This window comes from Amblyomma maculatum, chromosome 4 (genome assembly GCF_055883805.1).
Source record: "Amblyomma maculatum isolate TAMU_Amacu chromosome 4, ASM5588380v1, whole genome shotgun sequence".
Classification (NCBI taxonomy): domain Eukaryota; kingdom Metazoa; phylum Arthropoda; class Arachnida; order Ixodida; family Ixodidae; genus Amblyomma; species Amblyomma maculatum.
The window spans coordinates 3,834,025-3,854,073 of NC_139347.1; the positions used below are offsets into that span (position 1 = coordinate 3,834,025).

The 20,049-nt window shown below is 43.0% G+C and overlaps 2 protein-coding genes across 2 annotated transcripts in view; both read right to left on the reverse strand.

The window, feature by feature from the left end:
- Positions 1 to 202: 202 nt before the first annotated feature.
- LOC146190222 (putative fatty acyl-CoA reductase CG5065) overlaps positions 203 to 20,049 on the reverse strand; it is a 33,934-nt gene continuing 14,087 nt past the window's right edge. Inside the window, exons 9-12 of the mRNA XM_084599748.1 lie at positions 8,802 to 9,041; positions 7,501 to 7,630; positions 2,879 to 3,006; positions 203 to 1,559 (exon numbers count right to left, since the gene is read on the reverse strand). Of these exons, the coding sequence (XP_084455874.1) occupies positions 1,466 to 1,559; positions 2,879 to 3,006; positions 7,501 to 7,630; positions 8,802 to 9,041 (592 nt within the window). The 3' untranslated portion in view covers positions 203 to 1,465. The remainder of the gene's footprint in view (positions 1,560 to 2,878; positions 3,007 to 7,500; positions 7,631 to 8,801; positions 9,042 to 20,049) is intronic.
- Positions 17,036 to 17,731, reverse strand: LOC146190223 (uncharacterized). The gene has a single exon (XM_084602977.1). The coding sequence runs from the start codon at positions 17,729 to 17,731 to the stop codon at positions 17,036 to 17,038; it is 696 nt and encodes a 231-aa protein (XP_084459103.1).

Here is a 20,049-nt window from a genome sequence, read left to right on the forward strand (position 1 = left end):
AAGGGCCGGCACTTCACCTACCATGACATACCGATCCACTGCACGAGCTAAAACTCTTAAATCCCCTCCGACCCATCTCCCTCTCGAAGGAACAAAACTACCTGGAGACTGCTCCAGGCTCGCAACATTCCCTTCACCTGCTCTGTTAGTCCCTATCCACACAGGCCATTACAATCTCGAATGCTCTCTCTCTCTCTCTCTCTCTCTCTCTCTCTCTGAGGCTCCGAGAGCCAACTTCAATCACATTTTATACCTCTGCGGATACATGCAATCACCATCTCGCTGGAACCTCACGGACATATGGTTCGGAGATCGCGGTCTCCAGCTCCCAACCGACCTCACAAAAGCGGTGGTAGAGTGGACTTAAAAAGTCGCCGCACGTCAGGGGCTGTTGGCCACCACCCCGGATCAAGAACCAGAACGTAAGATTTCAAACCCTTTTAAGAGCATCAGCTTTTACTTCTCACGTTTCTTGATTTGGACTTCGATTGGCAGAAAATCGTAGTCCGAGGAATCCAAGATGGCGGCTCAATTCGAATGTGGATGATGACGTCGTGATCCTGTATAGCGATTGGAGGTGGAACCACGTGGATATGACCTCACGGGCCGAAATGGCCCCATAGTTTCGGAATCCCGCATACAAGGTGGCGGCTCTCGATGTGACGGTATTGCCAAGGTGATGGCCTCTAAAATGAGTTGTTTTCAAGCACCCCATCTTACCATGTTAAATCGTTAGCATATGAGTGTATCGTATGCAAAATAAACATTTGACTTCGTACTGAGCATTTGTGCCAGTCTTTTAATTTAATTTGTATAAATTCGCAGTAAACAAATGACCTAACAATCGTTACTTCAATGTCTTCCAGACGGTGGCGGCAATTTTTTTAAGGCTCATCAATAAAGTTTTCACCTGCCTCCTTACCTTCTTGATAATGCTAAGCAGGAATTTCTTTCTCACTCTGCTTTGACGAAGTTTTACCTTAACATAAGTTTGGTGATATAAAAAGAAAGGCCCAATATCTGTCACACTTCTCCGTGGATACTTTCAGAACGCCGTAAGAGAAGAAAGGAACATGGCAATGAAAAGAAAGAGGTGCCGTACTGGAGGGATACGGATTAATTTCGACCCCCAGGGGATTTTAAACGTGCACCGACATTGCACAGCACATCGCCGCCTCTCCTTTTCACCTCCATCGAAATCCTCAATTCAAAACTACCTTGCACGATCGCCGCTGTGCAGGCCCGTAACATATTTTCTGTGTTTTCTCTAATCAAATAGTTGAGACAAGCGCCCGTGCTTGTCTTCCTTTGTCGTGTTTTTTGCACTAAATACAATGACCGTACAGCCAGAATACCAACTAGCCCAACATTTCAATATTTTGCAGTATAAATTAGTGCGTGAATAGCAGCGCAGACCACAAAATTTATAATTTCTCGCCGATCAACGGAAAAGCTTGCACGTTGCTTAGATCGCACTGAAATTAATGCACATCACCACCAGAAAACCAATACCAGCCACGGCCAGAACGCAGTTGATGAAAATGTGTGCAGCGTAGAGCCTGGAAAGAACAGAAAGCCACTGTTATGTAGATTAACGCTTGTAAATATCAAAATAAACAAGGCAAAACGAAGCAACCACGCAGACGCGTAGAATTTACAGCTTTACCTATAGTACAGTTAGATTATTTCTTATGCTCCACACAGAGGCGTTTTATTTCCACAGCCATCCTTTCTCAGGCAGAAAACCATCTACTACCGCACTTAGCCAATCAGCCAAACCACAAGGTAAGACAGGCACGCGGGAAAATAACTACCCATTCATCCACTTGACCAGCCAATTGACCAGTGAGCGAGCTAGGCAGCCAGTCAGGCAGCCAAACATACCATTGGACAAACCAGCTAGCTTGCCAATGATAGGGGCAAACAAGCATGCAGTCAGCCTCCTAACCAACTACTGGGCCCACCATCATGACAGCCCGGTAGGCAGGTAAGCAGGCAGACAGCTAGCCAGAGAGCTGAAATTAGCCAGCTGGTTGTTCAATCAACCAGGCCGGAAGGCTGGCATGAACGCTAGCTAGCATGCAGGCAACAAGCCAGCCAGCCAGCTTCCCAAACAGCCAAACAAGCAGACAGCCACCTACCAACTAGCACGGAGCCCAAGCATCCCCTGGAAGTTAGGGAAGGTGCACACATTGAGATTGGAACAATAAAAGAATCTATATTGAAAGCTGAGGGGCACCAAAACGGAAGTGACTCCCCTGGGGTAGCGGCGTACAACCCAGCTAGCTAACGTGGTAGGTAGACAGGCAAGTATCCAGCCACTCATTACATTTAGCCAGAAGACAGCTATCAAGTCAAGTTAGTGGCAAGCAAGTACACATGCAAACACGCATACCCCACTAAGGCAGGAAGTGATCAAGCGAGCCAGCCCAGCAGCAGGCACGAAGGAGGCCAGGCAGGTGGTCAGACATGCAGGCATAGTTCAGCAAGGAAGCAGCCAGCCAGAGCAAGCCACAATCGAATGAGACTTATAAAATTAATCAATTACGACTCCATCTTCTGTGGTTTGTAATGTGTCATTTACGTGTCTTCGTGATTATTTCCTATGTCTTGATTTTGCACAAGCGCTTACTGCGAAATTCTGATCTAAAATACATGTGGCGCCTTACTCTGCTCACAAGCCCTCCTCCTCTAAATACTCCAGAAGATAGTATTTCCCTCACAAAGTAGAAATAGACATTTTTCTGCGATTGCCGACTCTATTACGTGTACTAAAACAAAAAATCAATTTCTTTTTTCTAGTAAAATACTCGCCAGGACACGTTTTCCGTTTTGCAGTTTGTGAGGTAAAAGAAGACGAGTTCATGCCTCCTCATACCGTTTTAACTGCTTCCGTGCCTGCAATACTTCCACATCTTTGGTCTTCAGCAGATATTTGCGAACACCCAGCATGTAATTGTCACAGTACGAGATCCATTCCATATTCCGTACGTCGATTTCAAATACCTGCGCCAATAGAGAAGAGCACTGATTTAGCGCGCAGAATATCTGAGAAGGCAGAGCTGCACATAGAAAAGACAGAGGCATAACCACCGCCTAAACTTGGTTGGAACCAACGCAAGAAAGTACCGTTCGCTGAGGCTCAATGGTTAAAACGATCGGGTGCCGGACCAGAGAAAGCCCGGTTGGAACGCGACCAGTTCAAATCCTGTCCGCTACAATGATTTTGCTTTTTTACTGCAAAACACTATATTCATAAGTCCTAATGTGACCTTGAGAGGCTTTTACAGTCATTCAACGACACCCTGTGAACTCGGGAGTTAAGGAGAAGACGAAGTGGGGCTTAGTGAAGAAGATATCTTTATCCACAATAAGCGGCTTAAGGAGAAAAAGACGAGCTCAAGGTCATGCGGCGACACCGGGCGAAATTGGGTGTTGCATCCTGAAGAGGATCAGGTAACTACAGATTTGCTGAAGGACGGGGGGTATATCGTGCTAGAGAAACTGGCCACCCTGTATACGCAATGCCTGGTGTTATCAACGGTACCGGAACCATGGAAGAATGCAAACATTATCCTCATTCATAAGAAAGGGGACTCTAAGGACCTTAAAAATTACAGACCAATCAGCTTACTCTCTGTTACGTATAAGGTATTCCCTAAGGTAATCGCTAATAGACTCAGGACAACCTTAGACTGCAATCAAGCAAAGGATCAAACAGGTTTTCGGAAACGGTACTCTACTATCGATCATATCCATACCATCAATCAGGTGATAGAAAAATTCTGGTAATATAACCAACCCTTATACATAACATTCATTGATTACGAAAAAGACTTTGACTCAGTTGAAACCTCCGTGGTGATGCAGGCATTACGAAATCAGGGGGTAGACGAGCCGTACGTGAAAGTGCTGGAATATATATATATAGTGGCTGCACAGCAACCATAGTTCTGCATAAAGAAAGTAAAAAAAATTCCCATAAAGAGAGGTGTTAGGCAAGGAGACACAACCTCCCCAGTACTATTCACAGCTTGTTTAGAGGAAGTATTCAGAGACTTGGAAAGGGAGCAGTTAGGGATAAGGGTAGGGCGCATTGCATCTGTCATCTGTCAACGTCTTGCATCTGTCAACGCAAGACGTTCTACTATACATATACAAAGACCTTCTCGAGAAACCTCCAAAAACCCAAACCAGGGCCATTTTAGCACTTGATTTAAAAGGTCATTTGAAAGCATTTTCCACTCCAGCATTCTGCGCGGCCTTGCAGATGTCAACTGCGGTCCCAAGACCTACAACTACATCAAAGATTTCCTTACATCGAGACAGGCTATCCTCAATCTGGGATCCTTCCAATCACAGCCCATCACACTTGGCCCGCGAGGAACCCCACAGGGGGCGGTTCTTTAACCCCTGCTATTCAACCTGGCGATGAAGGACCTACCATCCCAGCTTCAGAAAATTGAAGGCATACAACACGCCATATACGCAAATGACATTACGATCTGGTGCCGCACTGGGAACGACGCAGAGGTGGAACAACGTCTTCAGGCTGCAGCCGACGTGGTCCACCAGAACGCAAAATCTCTAGGTCTACAATGCGCCCTAGAAAAGTCGGAACTGCTCATACTCAAGAACCCAAGACAACCTCTAGCTCAAAACATCTCAGTCAGCATCGATCGACACGAAATCCCCAAGCCATCCGAAATTAAAATCCTTGGCCAGTACATACCACAAAGCCGCCAAAACACCACGACCGTCAAAAAACTCGCAACAACGACGCAGCAGATAACAAGGATGCTCAGCCGCATTTGCAACAAGCACCACGGCTTAAAAGAAAGGGACGCAATTCGCCTTGTACAAGCTTTTGTTGTCTCACGAATAATGTACGGGACTGCCTACCTCCACCTCACCTCGCAAGAAATCGCAAAGCTAGAGTCACTAATACGGGCGGCCTATAAAACGGCACTGGGTCTGCCGAAGACCACATCAACATCGCGCCTCATGTCTCTCGGCATCCACAACACAATCCAAGAAATCTGGGAGGTGCAACGACTGTCACAGCTCAACCGCCTAGCCATCACTCAAACAGGCCAAATCCTTCTTAACAAGATACACCTCAAAGTACCCTACTCAGTGGACCAAAGGACGGAACTTCCTCTACAATCCGCAAAAACATCTATGTCCATCAAATACCCAAAAACATGCATCCGACATTTAACACGGAGCGAAGAAACGCCAGAGCTGAAAGCCTTCACAAGAAATGGGATGGCCACCCGGACACGCTCTATGTGGATGCAGCCGGTTCATTCCAAGGGCGGATGATCATCGCCATAACGAATCCCGAGGGCAAATTAGTCAACTGCGCATCAGTCCGCACATCCAACCTCACTCATGCTGAGGAGGCAGCCATTGCACTAGCGCTGGCTACCAACACAAACGCTATTGTACTCACCGACTCCCAAAATTCGTGCAGGAATATTACCAGCGGACTCATCCATCAATCATGTCTGACACTATTAGCAAAACACCCCCCTAATCGGGCCTCAATCATATGGTTTCCGGGACACACGGAACACACAGGAGGGAATGACGCCGCCCACCGGCACGCCCGAGCTCTCTTACACCGGGATCCCCCCTTAGCCGATGAGGAACATATCACACAGCCTATAATTACCTTTGCTGAACTCCTACAGGCCTACAGACAGGCCAGACAGACATACCCCACACCTCACAAAACTCTAGACAAGGCAGAAGAGCACACCCTCCGGCGGCTACAGACAGACACTCTCGTTACACCAATTAAACTCCACCAATGGTACCCCTCACTTTACACACCAGAGTGCCCACACTGTGGAGAAATAGCTACGACTTTTCACATGGTGTGGGCATGCCAATTAAATCCCTTTATAGATAAACTTCCTAATCCCAATTTGGAGCAGTGGGAGGCCATTCTGCACAGCGAGGACCCCGACCAACAACGAGGACTGGTTCGCAGAGCCCACGCTGCGGCGCAGGCCACTGGGCTGCCGGAACAGGCGGACCACCCACAGCTCCAAGAACTCCCATGTACTAAATAAAGTTTTCAATTAGTCAGTCTTGATGGTATGCATCAGTACATACCTCTGCATACTCCTACTCATAGGAAGTTTCCTTTCTGGTTTTCCAGAGAACTGAGAACGGCGTTAAAACTTAAAGAATGGGCTCATCGTAAAGCGAAACGCCCCGAGTTTCACAATTGGGCAGATGCGTTTCGCCGCTTGCGTTCTCTTTGCAAACGCTTATACAAGTGGGACCATAACTCTTATCTTGAATCTTTAGAGAGGAGTGCCACTAATCGTCCTAGTCAGTTCTGGTGGTACGTTCGCAAGCGTTCCATTAAATCGGATTCCAGTATCAGCTTAGTTGACTCTCAGGGATTGGAAATTCGGGATGTTGCCGGCAGTTTTGCCCAACATTTTTCCTCTGTATACAAACCTCCACAGTGCGATTCCGTATGCATCCCATCTGGTGCACCATATAAATCATTTCTCTTTGACGAGAAGTTAATAACTGCGAGTCTACCCCTCTCCCCCAGTGCAGGGTAGCAAACCAGTTATTTTACCGGTTAACCTCCCTGCCTTTCCTCCTCATCTTCCTACTCCATACCTGTTGTATCTCCACAATGCACTATGCTTCATTATCCCGGAATTTCTTCGCCCTTTGGCCTAAAGTGATTGCTCATGCTTTCCAATGTATGCCTATCCTTCGTTTACCCATACTCCGATATATTTATATTCTGCTACTCTGGGTATTTCTTAGCTTTGTATTTTAAGACCCTGATCAGTTGAGCCGTTGAAGATCATCAGACCAGACTTAACTGCGCTAAAACTGAAGTCTAGAGCGTCCCCTTCGTCTCCGCAATACTTATAGAGTTTGCAATTCCTCCAGACTCTCAGCTAGCAGCACAATATCGTCTGCATACATCAAACCGGGGAGGTGCTGCTCTACCGCCTTTCCACCTAATCTATATGACAGGTTATAACCTAGGTTATTTTCTTGTATCCTCCGTTCCAGGTTTATCATATAAAGCGAGGCTCAGTGGCAGCGCCGTGCTGCGTCATCTGCTGCCAACGACAACATCATGACAGACTACCCAGCATGCATCGCTTCAATAAAGCTCCCCATACTCAGGCACAGTAAAACAACCATTCATCAAATAATTTCAAGGGTAATGTGACCACGAATAAGCACCAAACTGGTAATTTATGGACCACATTTTTATTGTTCTGACCGCATGTATTTCAGCACGAAGGTACCTAGCGATATTAGTCAGCAAGCGAAGCCATGTAACGTACCACGATCTCTCATCCTCCGCCCGAACTACTCTAGATGCCAGTATCAGTTCGTAGCTGCCGAAAAATGCAACCGGAGCAACCGAGGCAGGGTAGCAAGCCAATACAGACTGTTGTTATCTTCAATGTTCACCTGAATTAGTTATATGAATAGTGGTAAGTGCACCTGTTTATCTGCGGCAGAGAGGTCGTCCATCAGTCTTTCAACATTTCTCGACCGGAAGATCCAGCTTTTGGTCGTAAAGACCTGTACTGCTTCGATGCCCTTGCGAACTTTCTCGTAAATTGCTACGAACCTGTAAAGACGTAAAGAAGGAAAAAGAAAAAAACGAAAATCGAATGTACTTTTTCGCTTTTCGCCTTGAGCCACAATGTCAAGTCACGGGAAGTACTGAAATATAGGAGTGGGTTTGGGCGACTGTGTTAAATGACATTCTCATCTACCGCTTTCCTGTACACCTTATGCACCTTAACATGCAGTGCCATGTCTAGCGATTTTGAATGCAGATTTCAGCTGATAATATAATTCTAGTACTAATACTATTTTCAAGAAAAGGAGCCAAAGCGAAGAAGAAAATAAAACCGTTTTGTATGCCTAAGTTTCGGTATGTGGGGGCACTACGTCGACGAAACCAATCTCGGGTGATAAATGCTGTGATGCGGAGGGTGTGCATTAGCATTGGGCCTTCGGTTCCTTGACTGATTCACGTTGCCCTATTGATGTCACACACATCAATGGCAATTATACTTCAAGCAGGGAGCAATCACTCAGCTTCATGTTGTCCAATTCTTTCAAATCATTTTGGACATTTTCCATTTCGTTGGAACCAGGTGCCCGATAGTCAACAATACGTTTTTGCTCTTCTGGTCACATACAGCGTTTGCTGTATGAAACATGAATTAAGGTATGGGTACTTAAGTTCGTTGCAAGATAGTATGTACATGTGCGTGACTAAGCATCCAATAGAGAGCCGCGAGAGGGACCAGTTAACGCTGTCGCGCCATACCCTCTAAAGCGAAACCTAAGTGTCCCCCTCTAGTTTTCTTCAGCTTTCGAGCTTTAAGGCTGAGCTATTTATTTACCTCCTTCCACATTTTGGGGAATATTTTTGGACTGTTAGGCGGACCTCGATTAAGCATTACAGTACAGGTATCGGAATGAAAGTTATCTCACTGTTTTCAATCCAACAGCGATTTAAACCATACTGACTTTATATTGCTAAATATTCATGTTTAAACTGACATTCCTCTCGTACCGTCAGGAAAAACAAAGGAATGGGATAGCCACGCCAAGAGCTCTGATTAAGTTTTAGATATTCTACGCGCGCAACTAAAAGCCTAAGTCGAGCAGCGCTGACCAAAAGAGCTGAACACGTTTCACTGACAGCGAATAAGAGCGCATACAGTAAAGTTCCAAGTACAGTTTGAGAATAGAAGCAGATTTCGACAAAAAAAAGCAGAACCAACCGGGGCTGTCTGCCTCTAAGCTGCAAGACCAAGTCCGCTGTGCGCGCTGGCAGGTACCGCAGGCATAAAAGCAGAAGGCAGTGCAACAGCTCGCAGTCGGTAATCCAAAAACTTGGGTAGGCAATCGGGTTAGGCAGAGGGTACTTTGCTAGGATCCTCCGCAGTTGACTAGCCACTTCATCCCACGTACGAGGCTCAAAGTTGCTGCTGGTGCAGTTGTACACCCTGATGTCGTCTGGCCTGAAAAGAAAAAAAAAGCATCTGCAATTTTTACACATACACAGACATACATTTTGTGGGTGAACTACCTGAGCGTACTTAAGGACACCGCGATGACCTCGTGAAAGCAACGAACAGCGCGCTAACTACGCCTGTTAGTCGCTGAAGCCGCTATTCACCTATTTTTGTTTTTCTCTGCCAAAACGTTTATCTGAAAGAACAATGTGGAAGGATTATAGGCCAAACAATTGTCGCACCCTTTATTTGTTTGTATAATAAATACTGCATTCAGTGCCTACCCGGCGACAATTACTTGCTCAACTTTACTGAGTTAAAATATGTTGATTCCGTTAGTTGCTCATACGACACAAACAGCGTGAACCTAGCGGGAGAGGAGAATAAACGGTACACAGCAACACAAACGCCCACTTGCAACTGCAAAGTCACTGCGACTTTGCTGTGTACTATTTTTCGCCCATCCTAGAGAGGGAGATAGACAGAATACTATGTCCTCTAAAGTTTTTGACAACCCTTGTTTGACTCTTTGTGGCCTGTATATAAGTAGCCACGAAGCTATGACTATCCTGACCATCTCACTAATAGTACTCATAACATCTGCTATTATGTACAAAAACATTGTATCCATTATTAGGTCATCATCATCATCAGCAGCAGCAGCAACAGCCGGACTATACCCACTGCGGGGCAATTGCCTCTTACATATTGCTCCAATTAACCCGGTCCCGTGCTAGCTGCATCCACTTCACCCCTGATAAGATCAATGAGCCTCCAAAAATGCGCGAATGCCCTTTACATGACTAAACAGTCATCACATAAGCAGGAAACAAACATATATTTGTCGCTGGTGTCTTATATTCCTTATGGGACACAAATAAAGCCATTATTATTATTATTATTATTATTATTATTATTATTATTATTATTATTATTATTATTATTATTATTATTATTATTATTAGTATTATTATTAGTATTATTATTATTATTATTATTATTATTATTATTATTATTATTATTATTATTATTATTATTATTATTATTATTATTATTATTATTATTATTATTATTATTATTATTATTATTATTATTATTATTATTATTATTATTATTATTATTATTATTATTATTATTATTATTATTGAGTATCGCCGTGTGCGTTTTCTTTGCAAACGCTTATACAAGCGGGACTACGACTCCTACCTTGAGTCTTTAGAGAGGAGTGCCTAAAATCGTCCTAGTCAGTTCTGGCGTTACGTTCGCAAGCGTTCCATTAAATCCGGTATAAGTATCAGCTTAGTTGACTCTCAGGGTTCGGAAATTCGGGATGTTGCCGACAGTTTTGCCCAACATTTTTCATCCGTTTACAAACATCCACATTGTGATTCCGTTTGCCTCCCATCTGGTGCACTATCTAATTCCATTCTCTTTGACGAGGAGTTGATAACTGAGAGTCTTAAGCGTCTGAGACCATCTTTGTCTCCTGGACCTGATGGCATTCCAGCCGCCATAATAAAAGCCTTCAGTTATATCTTCGTACCAGTACTGCCATATTTAATAACTGTTTAAAAAATGCTGCCTTTCCTCGCGTGTGGAACATGGCACGCGTGTTTCCTGTCTTCAAGTCTGGAAACAAATCTGATGTTTCCAATTATCGTCCGATTTCTCTTCTATGTGCAACCTCTAAGCTTTTCGAATTAGCTTTGCACAACGTACTTTCTTTCCATCTCAAACATATCATATTACCGAATCAACATGGCTTCATGTCGGGTCGCTCTACTTCTACCAACCTAGTCACGTTTATGACGTATGCCTCTGCAGCAGTCCTTCAGAGGGGTCAGGTTGACACTGTGTACTGTGATATGAGCAAAGCTTTCGACGTTGTTACTCACTCACTACTTCTTGAAAAACTTCTACTATCTGGCGTTGAAGTCTCAATCGTAGCCCTCCTACGCAACTATCTCCTTGATCGCTCCTGCTTTGTCAGTGTCAATGGACAGACCTCTTTCGTTTACCCTGCAACCAATGGAGATCCTCAAAGTTCTGTGCTAGGCCCGTTTCTCTTCTCCGTTTTTATTAATGATGTTTCCTCCGTCATCAAGAACTCGTAGTTTCTTTTTTATGGTGATGATATAAAAATATTCAAGGTCATACATTCTTTTCAAGATTGCTTGTTGTTGCAATCGCAGATATCTGCTTTTTCTGATTGCTGTGCGAAGAATTGACTTACCCTCAATTCTTCCAAAATTAGGGTTGTCTCATTTACTCGTAAAACACACAGCTTTCTCTACCATTATTCTGTGAATTCTGTGCTGTTGGACAGGGTTGATGAAATTAATGACCTTGGTGTACTTTTTGACCGCACCCTCAGCTTCTCCTCTCACACTAAACGCATTGCTCAGCGGGCTATGCGCACACTCGGATTCGCTTGCAGACTTTCGAGAGAGTTCCATACTCCACTTCCGTTCCTAAAACTGTACCTGTCCATATGCTTGCCGCTCTTAGAGTATGCGTCGGTTGTTTGGAATGGCACTTGCAAATCGAACTTGGACAAGGTTGACGGAGTACAAAAAAAACTTTTTTACGGATATTTCATTATCGCTTTCCTTGCGCAACTTCCCCCTCTCGCTCCACCAGGAGCGCCCAACTGAATCTTCCTTCTCTTCACTGCCGTCGTATCAGACTTGATATCATATTTCTGTAGAAACTCCTTCATGGCCATATTATGTGCCCTCAGCTCTTTGAGTACATCCTACTGCGCGTTCCGCGAACGAGCATGAGGGAATTCAGACCATTTCTGGTTTCTCCTCTTCATTCCCACTCCCCTCTGGACAGGATGCAGTGGTTATTTAACTCTTTTTGTCTTCACCTTGACATCTTCCAAAACTCGCTCTGTTCATTTACATAGGATGTTCATAGCGTTGTATTCTAAATAGTACTTTACCACATATAACTCCCACTTTCTAGCCTTAATATTGTATTTACTTCACTTTTTGCTTTTTCTCCGGCTGTTCAATGCTGTCTGTATCTTGAACTACTTTTTATCCGTTTCTTACTTATATTTCAACTTTAAACTTTATATTCGAATCTTACTTTCCCTTGTTCAATTCTACGTCTTTATTGTATTATTCTGTATTTCTAGCCTGTGTTTTAAGTACCATGCGCTTGTTGCGCCTGGAATGGTTGTTTATTTTATGTATATTTCTATATTACTATAATCAATGTCAGTTATTTGTTGTTGTTTTTTTTTCTCTTCTATCTACCGTTCTTTTTTTTTTCTTTCCTGATGTGCTCAAAAATTCTCTCACTGTGTATATAAGTGATGCTACTCATTGATTGATAACTTTCCGTGATACTTTTCGTCTCAGTTTCATTTCATGTATTATTTATTTCTTCTTTTGTGTTCTCTCTGTGTGTGAAAACATGTTTGTGCATTTTCATTTTTGTTTCTTTTTTTTGTGCTGCAGCACGAAGACCACATGGTTGTTCCTGCGCACATTAAATAAAGATTGATTGATTGATTGATTATTATTATTATTATTATTATTATTATTATTATTATTATTATTATTATTATTATTATTATTATTATTATTATTATTATTATTATTATTATTATTATTATTATTATTATTATTATTGGTTAGTTGGTTGCTTTGTGGGGTTTAACGTCCCAAAGCGACTCAGGCTATGAGAGACGCCGTAGTGGAGGACTCCGGAAATTTCGACCACCTGGGGTTCTTTAACGTGCACTGACATCGCACAGCACACGGGCGCCTTGCTTTTCGCCTCCATCGAAAAGCGGCCGCCGAGGCCGGGATTCGATCCCGCGTCCTTGGGAACAGTAGTCGAGCGCCGTAACCACTGCGCCACCCCGGCGGGGCATTATTATTATTATTATTATTATTATTATTATTATTATTATTATTATTATTATTATTATTATTATTATTATTATTATTATTATTATTATTATTATTATTATTATTATTATTATTATTATTATTATTTCACCCTTCACATCTTCCAAAACGCGCTCTGTTCATTTATATTGGATGTTCGTAGCGTTGTATTCTAAATAGTACTTTATCACATATACCTCCCACTTTCTAACCTAAAATATTGTATTTACTTCACTTTTTGCTTTTTCTCCTGTTCAATGCTGTCTGTATCTTGAACTACTTTTTATCCGTTTCTTACTTATATTTCAACTTTAAACTTTATATTCGAATCTTACTGTCCCGTGTTCAATTCTATTTCTTTATTGTATTATTCTGTATTTCTAGCCTGTGTTTTCAGTACCACGCACTTGTTGCGCCTGGAATGGTTGTTTATTTTATGTACGTTTCTATATTACAATAATCTATGTCAGTTGTTTGTTGTTGTTGTTTTTTTTCTCTCTATCTACCGTTCTTTTTTTTCTTTCGTAATATGCTCAACAATTCTCTCACTGTGTATATATGATGCTACTCATTGATTCATCCGCATATCTAAGGTTGTTACGTTTTCCAGCAATCTTCACTCCAGCTGAAGACTCGTCCAAACCAGCCTTCCTCGTGACGCACTCTGCATATAGGTTAAATAGGCAGGGCGACAGTATGCAGCCTTGTCTCACTCCTTTCTCAATCGGAAAGCAATCAGTAAGACCATGCCCAGTTCTGACTGTGGCCTCTTGCCCTTCATACAGGTCGCTGAAGAGACAGATGAGGTGATTTGGAACTCCCATCTCTTGGAGAGCTTGCCACAATCTGCTGTCATCTACGCAGTCAAACGCTTTCACATAATCAATAAAGCAGAAGTAGATGGGTTTCTGGAACTCTCTTGCTTTTTCCATGATCCAGCGAGGGTTGGCAATCTGGTCTCTAGTTCCTCTGCCCTTGCAAAACCCAGCTTGCACGTACGGAAGCTCCTGATCCACATACTGCTGCAGCCTACCTTGGAGGATTTTCAACATCACCTTGCTAGCATGCGAAATAACCGCGATCGTGCGGTAGTAGGAACAATCTTTGGCACTGCCTTTCTTTGGAATGGGGATGTAAACTGACCTCCTCCAATCCTGTGGCCACTGCAGGATTGTCCAAATCTTGCGACATAATGTATGCAGATTTTTAACAGCGTCATGGTTGAGGTTTTGAAGCAACTCAGCTGGAATGCCATCAATTCCGCTAGCTTTGTTCTTAGCAAGGCTGGCTAAGGCCCATTCTTCACTCTTCAGGATGCCCGGCTCGAGATCAGTAATCACAACCGTCGTATGTTGGGTTTGCACATCCGACCCTTCTTGTACAGTTCTTCTGTGTATTCCTGCCCCCTCTTCTCTATCTCTGAGGTTTCAGTGAGGACCTTGCCTCGTTCGTCCTTTATCACGCCCAGTTTAGCACAGAAGCTTCTTTTGATATCTTTGATTGTCTTATACAGAGCTCTTGTGTTCCTTAATTGGCTGTTGTCCTCAACTGCTTGGTACAGTATGTTCAGGAAGGCATTCTTATTTCTCCTTGTTATTCTCTGAAAATCCGCATTGAGAACCTTGTATCTTTCTCTTTCCCCCAGAACTTTTGCCATCCTCCTTTCCTCAGCTATTGTCAAAGCCTCTTCAGATAACCAGTTTGCTTTCTTGCATCTCTTTTGCTTTGGAACTACCTTAGTAGCAACTTCTTGTATTATATCACGAACATCAGTCCACATCTCTTCAAGCTCTCTGTCTTCTAGATCTAATTCCTGAAATCGATTCCTCCCTTCCACAGCATATTCTGATCGAATTTGATCCAGATCATACCTGAAAGGCCTTCTAGTTTTCTGCGTTTTCCTCAATCGAAGCTTAATTTTGGCAACAAGAAGCTGATGATCGGTTCCACAATCGGCCCCAGGCCTTCTTTTTACTGCTTGTAGAGCGTTTCTCCATCTCTTGGCAAAGAATATAATCGATCTGATTCCTGTACAGACCGTCCGGTGAAGTCCATGTGTACAGGCGCCTCTTGTGCTGTTGAAAATGAGTATTCGCTATGGTAAGGTTGTTTTCTTGACAAAACTCTACTAGCCTCTACCCACCCAGCTTCATTTGGCTCACCAAGACCGAATTTGCCTGTAATTCCGGATATTTCTTCACTAACGACCTTATCATTTCCGTCTCCTATGAGAAAAACGACGTCTGATGATGATGATGAAGTGCGGTCTAAAAGGCATTGCAGGTCCGCATAAAATCTCTCAACGTCAGTTTCTTCAGCGTAGTGGTCGGTGCATAGACTTGGATAACTGTTATGTTGAAAGGGTGACCTTAGATCCGAAGTGAAATCATTCGGTCGTTTTGGGGGTTGTACCCTAGCACTGCTTTGCCCATTCTTCTGTTTACTATGAGAGCGACCCCATTCCTTCTCTTGGATTCATGCCCACAATAAAAGACATAATGGTCGCCGGAGTTAAATTCTCGCATTCCGGTCCACTTGACCTCGCTGATACCCAAGACATCAATATTCAATCTGTCCATTTCTCGCTTGACGACATCCAGTTTACCATGCGTCATAGATCTTACATTCCATGTTGCTATGTGATATATCTCCTAGCAACATCGGACTTTCCGGTCACTTCCCAACACATCCACAACTGAGCGTCCTTTTAGCTTTAGCCCAGCCGCTTCATTCGTCCTGGAGCTACTAGGAATTGCCCTTTGTTCATCCCCAGTAACATGTTGGACGCTTTCCAACCTGGGGGGCTCATCTTCGGGCGCCATATCATTAACGCGATTGTGACTGGCCATAGGGTTTTCTTGGCAGGAAATACTGGAGTGGGTTACCATTACCTTCTCCAGTGAATCACATTTTGTCAGAACTCTCTGCCGTGACCTGTCTATCTTGGGTGGCCCTACACAGCAGAGCTCACGACTTCATCGAGTTTCGCAAGCCCCTCCGCCACGACAAGGCAGTGATCCATGCGCGCACAAGAAGAGAGTGAGAAGTTTGGGCTTAAACTGAACATTAAAAAGACAAAGATCATGGGTCATGCCCTATCATGTCCTGGAGCATCAAGGGACAAGAAGTGGAAGCTGTGACAGATTTTCTCTTCTTGGGCTCCAAGATTACCACGGAAGGAGACTGCAGCCATGACATTAGGAGACGCCTGCTTCTGGGAAAGAGAGCCATGGTTAGCCTTGACCGCCTAGTAAAGAGCAGAGACATTAGTCTGCCAACCAAGATCTGTATAACTCGTGCTATGGTTTTTCAAGTTGTGATGAATGGATGCGAGGGTTGGACTGTGAAGAAGGCTGACCGCCGAAGAATTGACGCGTTTGAATTTTGGTGCTGGCGGAGACTCTTGAGAGTTCCTTGGACGGCTAGAAGATCAAATCAGTCGATTATGTCGACCATAAACCCCGACTGCTCATTGGAGGGTCAAATTCTAAAGTTAAGCTCAGCTACTTTGGCCATCTGATGAGAAGAGAGGAGTCGCTGGATAAAGATTTGATGTTCGGAAAGGCTGAGGGTCGCCGGAGAAGGAGTAGGCAGCAAACGCGATGGTTAGATGGTATCCTCGAGGCGCTGCAGATGAAGTTTATTTATTTATTTATTTATTTATTTATTTATTTATTTATTTATTTATTTATTTATTTATTTATTTATTTATTTATTTATTTATTTATTTATTTATTTATTTATTTATTTATTTATATACCCTAAAGGCCCTTTCAGGCATTACATAGGGGGGGAGGAGTCACATGAACAAAGTTGGTTATAACAGGCCCATAAGTAACAATTGCACTTAAGGATCAGAGAGGAGGAAAAGAAAGGAAAAAAAGAACAATTCATTCAGGTCGCTATTTTTCCTTTTTTTTATACAGTAGTTATATGACCTAAGCAGTTTTACATGCTCTGAAGAAACGAGGTATGCGCGCGCTTAATACCAAGCAGTACGCTGAAATGAACAAGAAATGAAACAGCACTACACATTAAGGAAAAAAAGTAATGAGCATTGCAAAATATTATTAATAAAGTTAAGTCAGTTTAACATTAAATTCCCTCCAAAGCCTTGAGCAATGAACTATGGTCAGATATGGTAGCGACATCTGCTGGCAAACTGTTCCATTGTGAAATAGCAAGTAGCAGTGGTGAATATTTAAACAGATTTGTGCGCGCATGTACGGGGTTGATTTTAAATGGATGGTCAACGCGAGCAGATATGTGGGGGGCAGGGAGAAGGAACGTTTTTCGAAAGTCTGATGAACCATGATATAGTTTGTGCATGAAAGATAGGCGGGCATTTCGTCGCCTAGTCTCAAGGGGCAGTAAATTAAATCGTTGCTTGATACTGTTTACGCTAGTTGGGTAGGAATAATCGTGGGCAATAAACCTGGCTGCTTTACTCTGTAGAGATTCAATGGAGTTTGCTAAGTAAGCTTGATGAGGATGCCAAATGATGGATGCATATTCAAGCTGAGACCGGACAAGTGTTGTATAGGCTAGGAGTTTCGTTTTTTCATTAGCTTGATAGAGAGTGCGTTTTAGAAAGCCTAATGTTCTAGCGGCCTTGTTGATAATGTGTTCAATGTGAGTATTCCAAGTAAGGTGAGAAGATAAATGTACTCCTAGGTATTTAATGGATGATACATGTTCAATGGCATCGTTTCCAATGAAATAGGTATGAAGGACAACTCGTCGCCTTTTAGTAAACGTTTGAGCTTTAGTTTTGTCAGTATTTACTTGCATTAGCCAGGTTGTACACCAGTCAGAAATAACGTTTAAGTCATCCTGTAAGATAATGTGGTCACGAGGGCTTTTAATGAGACGGTAAATGACACAATCGTCTGCAAACAAACGAATACTAGAGGCAATGTTATAATGTAGGTCATTTATGTACATGAGAAAAAGAATCGGTCGTAAGACGGAACCCTGAGGTACACCCGATTTCACTGAGACAGGAGCAGAGGCATTTTTGTTAATGATGACAGATTGAGAGCGATCAGTTAAAAATTCCTTGATCCAGTCAATGACCCCAGGGGATAAATTCATTGCATTAAGTTTATGGATTAGGCGGAAGTGAGGAACGCGATCGAAGGCTTTAGCGAAATCAATAAATATGGCATCAATGGGATGAGTCGAATGAACAGAATGATGAAGATCAGTGACCAACTCAAAAAGCTGCGATTCGCAGGAACGTCCACGTTGAAACCCGTGCTGATTAGAAAAGATGAGCTTAGAATTTACAAGGTACTGTATGATTTGAGATGCTATAATGTGCTCAAGGAGATTACATGAAACGCAAGTGAGCGAAATAGGCCTGTAATTGTGAAGTGATAAATTCATTGCATTACGTTTATGGATTAGGCGGAAGTGAGGAACGCGATCGAGGGCTTTAGCGAAATCAATAAATATGGCATCAATGGGATGAGTCGAATGAACAGAATGGTGACCAACTCAAACAGCTGCGATTCGCAGGAACGTCCACGTTGAAACCCGTGCTGATTAGAAAAGATGAGCTTAGAATTTACAAGGTACTGTATGATTTGAGATGCTATAATGTGCTCAAGGAGATTACATGAAACGCAAGTGAGCGAAATAGGCCTGTAATTGTGAAGTGATAAATTCATTGCATTACGTTTATGGATTAGGCGGAAGTGAGGAACGCGATCGAGGGCTTTAGCGAAATCAATAAATATGGCATCAATGGGATGATCGAATGAACAGAATGGTGACCAACTCAAACAGCTGCGATTCGCAGGAACGTCCACGTTGAAACCCGTGCTGATTAGAAAAGATGAGCTTAGAATTTACAAGGTACTGTATGATTTGAGATGCTATAATGTGCTCAAGGAGATTACATGAAACGCAAGCGAGCGAAATAGGCCTGTAATTGTGAAGTGATAAATTCATTGCATTACGTTTATGGATTAGGCGGAAGTGAGGAACGCGATCGAGGGCTTTAGCGAAATCAATAAATATGGCATCAATGGGATGAGTCGAATGAACAGAATGGTGACCAACTCAAACAACTGCGATTCGCAGGAACGTCCACGTTGAAACCCGTGCTGATTAGAAAAGATGAGCTTAGAATTTACAAGGTACTGTATGATTTGAGATGCTATAATGTGCTCAAGGAGATTACATGAAACGCAAGTGAGCGAAATAGGCCTGTAATTGTGAAGTGATAAATTCATTGCATTACGTTTATGGATTAGGCGGAAGTGAGGAACGCGATCGAGGGCTTTAGCGAAATCAATAAATATGGCATCAATGGGATGAGTCGAATGAACAGAATGGTGACCAACTCAAAAAGCTGCGATTCGCAGGAACGTCCACGTTGAAACCCGTGCTGATTAGAAAAGATGAGCTTAGAATTTACAAGGTACTGTATGATTTGAGATGCTATAATGTGCTCAAGGAGATTACATGAAACGCAAGTGAGCGAAATAGGCCTGTAATTGTGAAGTGATAAATTCATTGCATTACGTTTATGGATTAGGCGGAAGTGAGGAACGCGATCGAGGGCTTTAGCGAAATCAATAAATATGGCATCAATGGGATGATCGAATGAACAGAATGGTGACCAACTCAAACAGCTGCGATTCGCAGGAACGTCCACGTTGAAACCCGTGCTGATTAGAAAAGATGAGCTTAGAATTTACAAGGTACTGTATGATTTGAGATGCTATAATGTGCTCAAGGAGATTACATGAAACGCAAGCGAGCGAAATAGGCCTGTAATTGTGAAGTGATAAATTCATTGCATTACGTTTATGGATTAGGCGGAAGTGAGGAACGCGATCGAGGGCTTTAGCGAAATCAATAAATATGGCATCAATGGGATGAGTCGAATGAACAGAATGGTGACCAACTCAAACAGCTGCGATTCGCAGGAACGTCCACGTTGAAACCCGTGCTGATTAGAAAAGATGAGCTTAGAATTTACAAGGTACTGTATGATTTGAGATGCTATAATGTGCTCAAGGAGATTACATGAAACGCAAGTGAGCGAAATAGGCCTGTAATTGTGAAGTGATAAATTCATTGCATTACGTTTATGGATT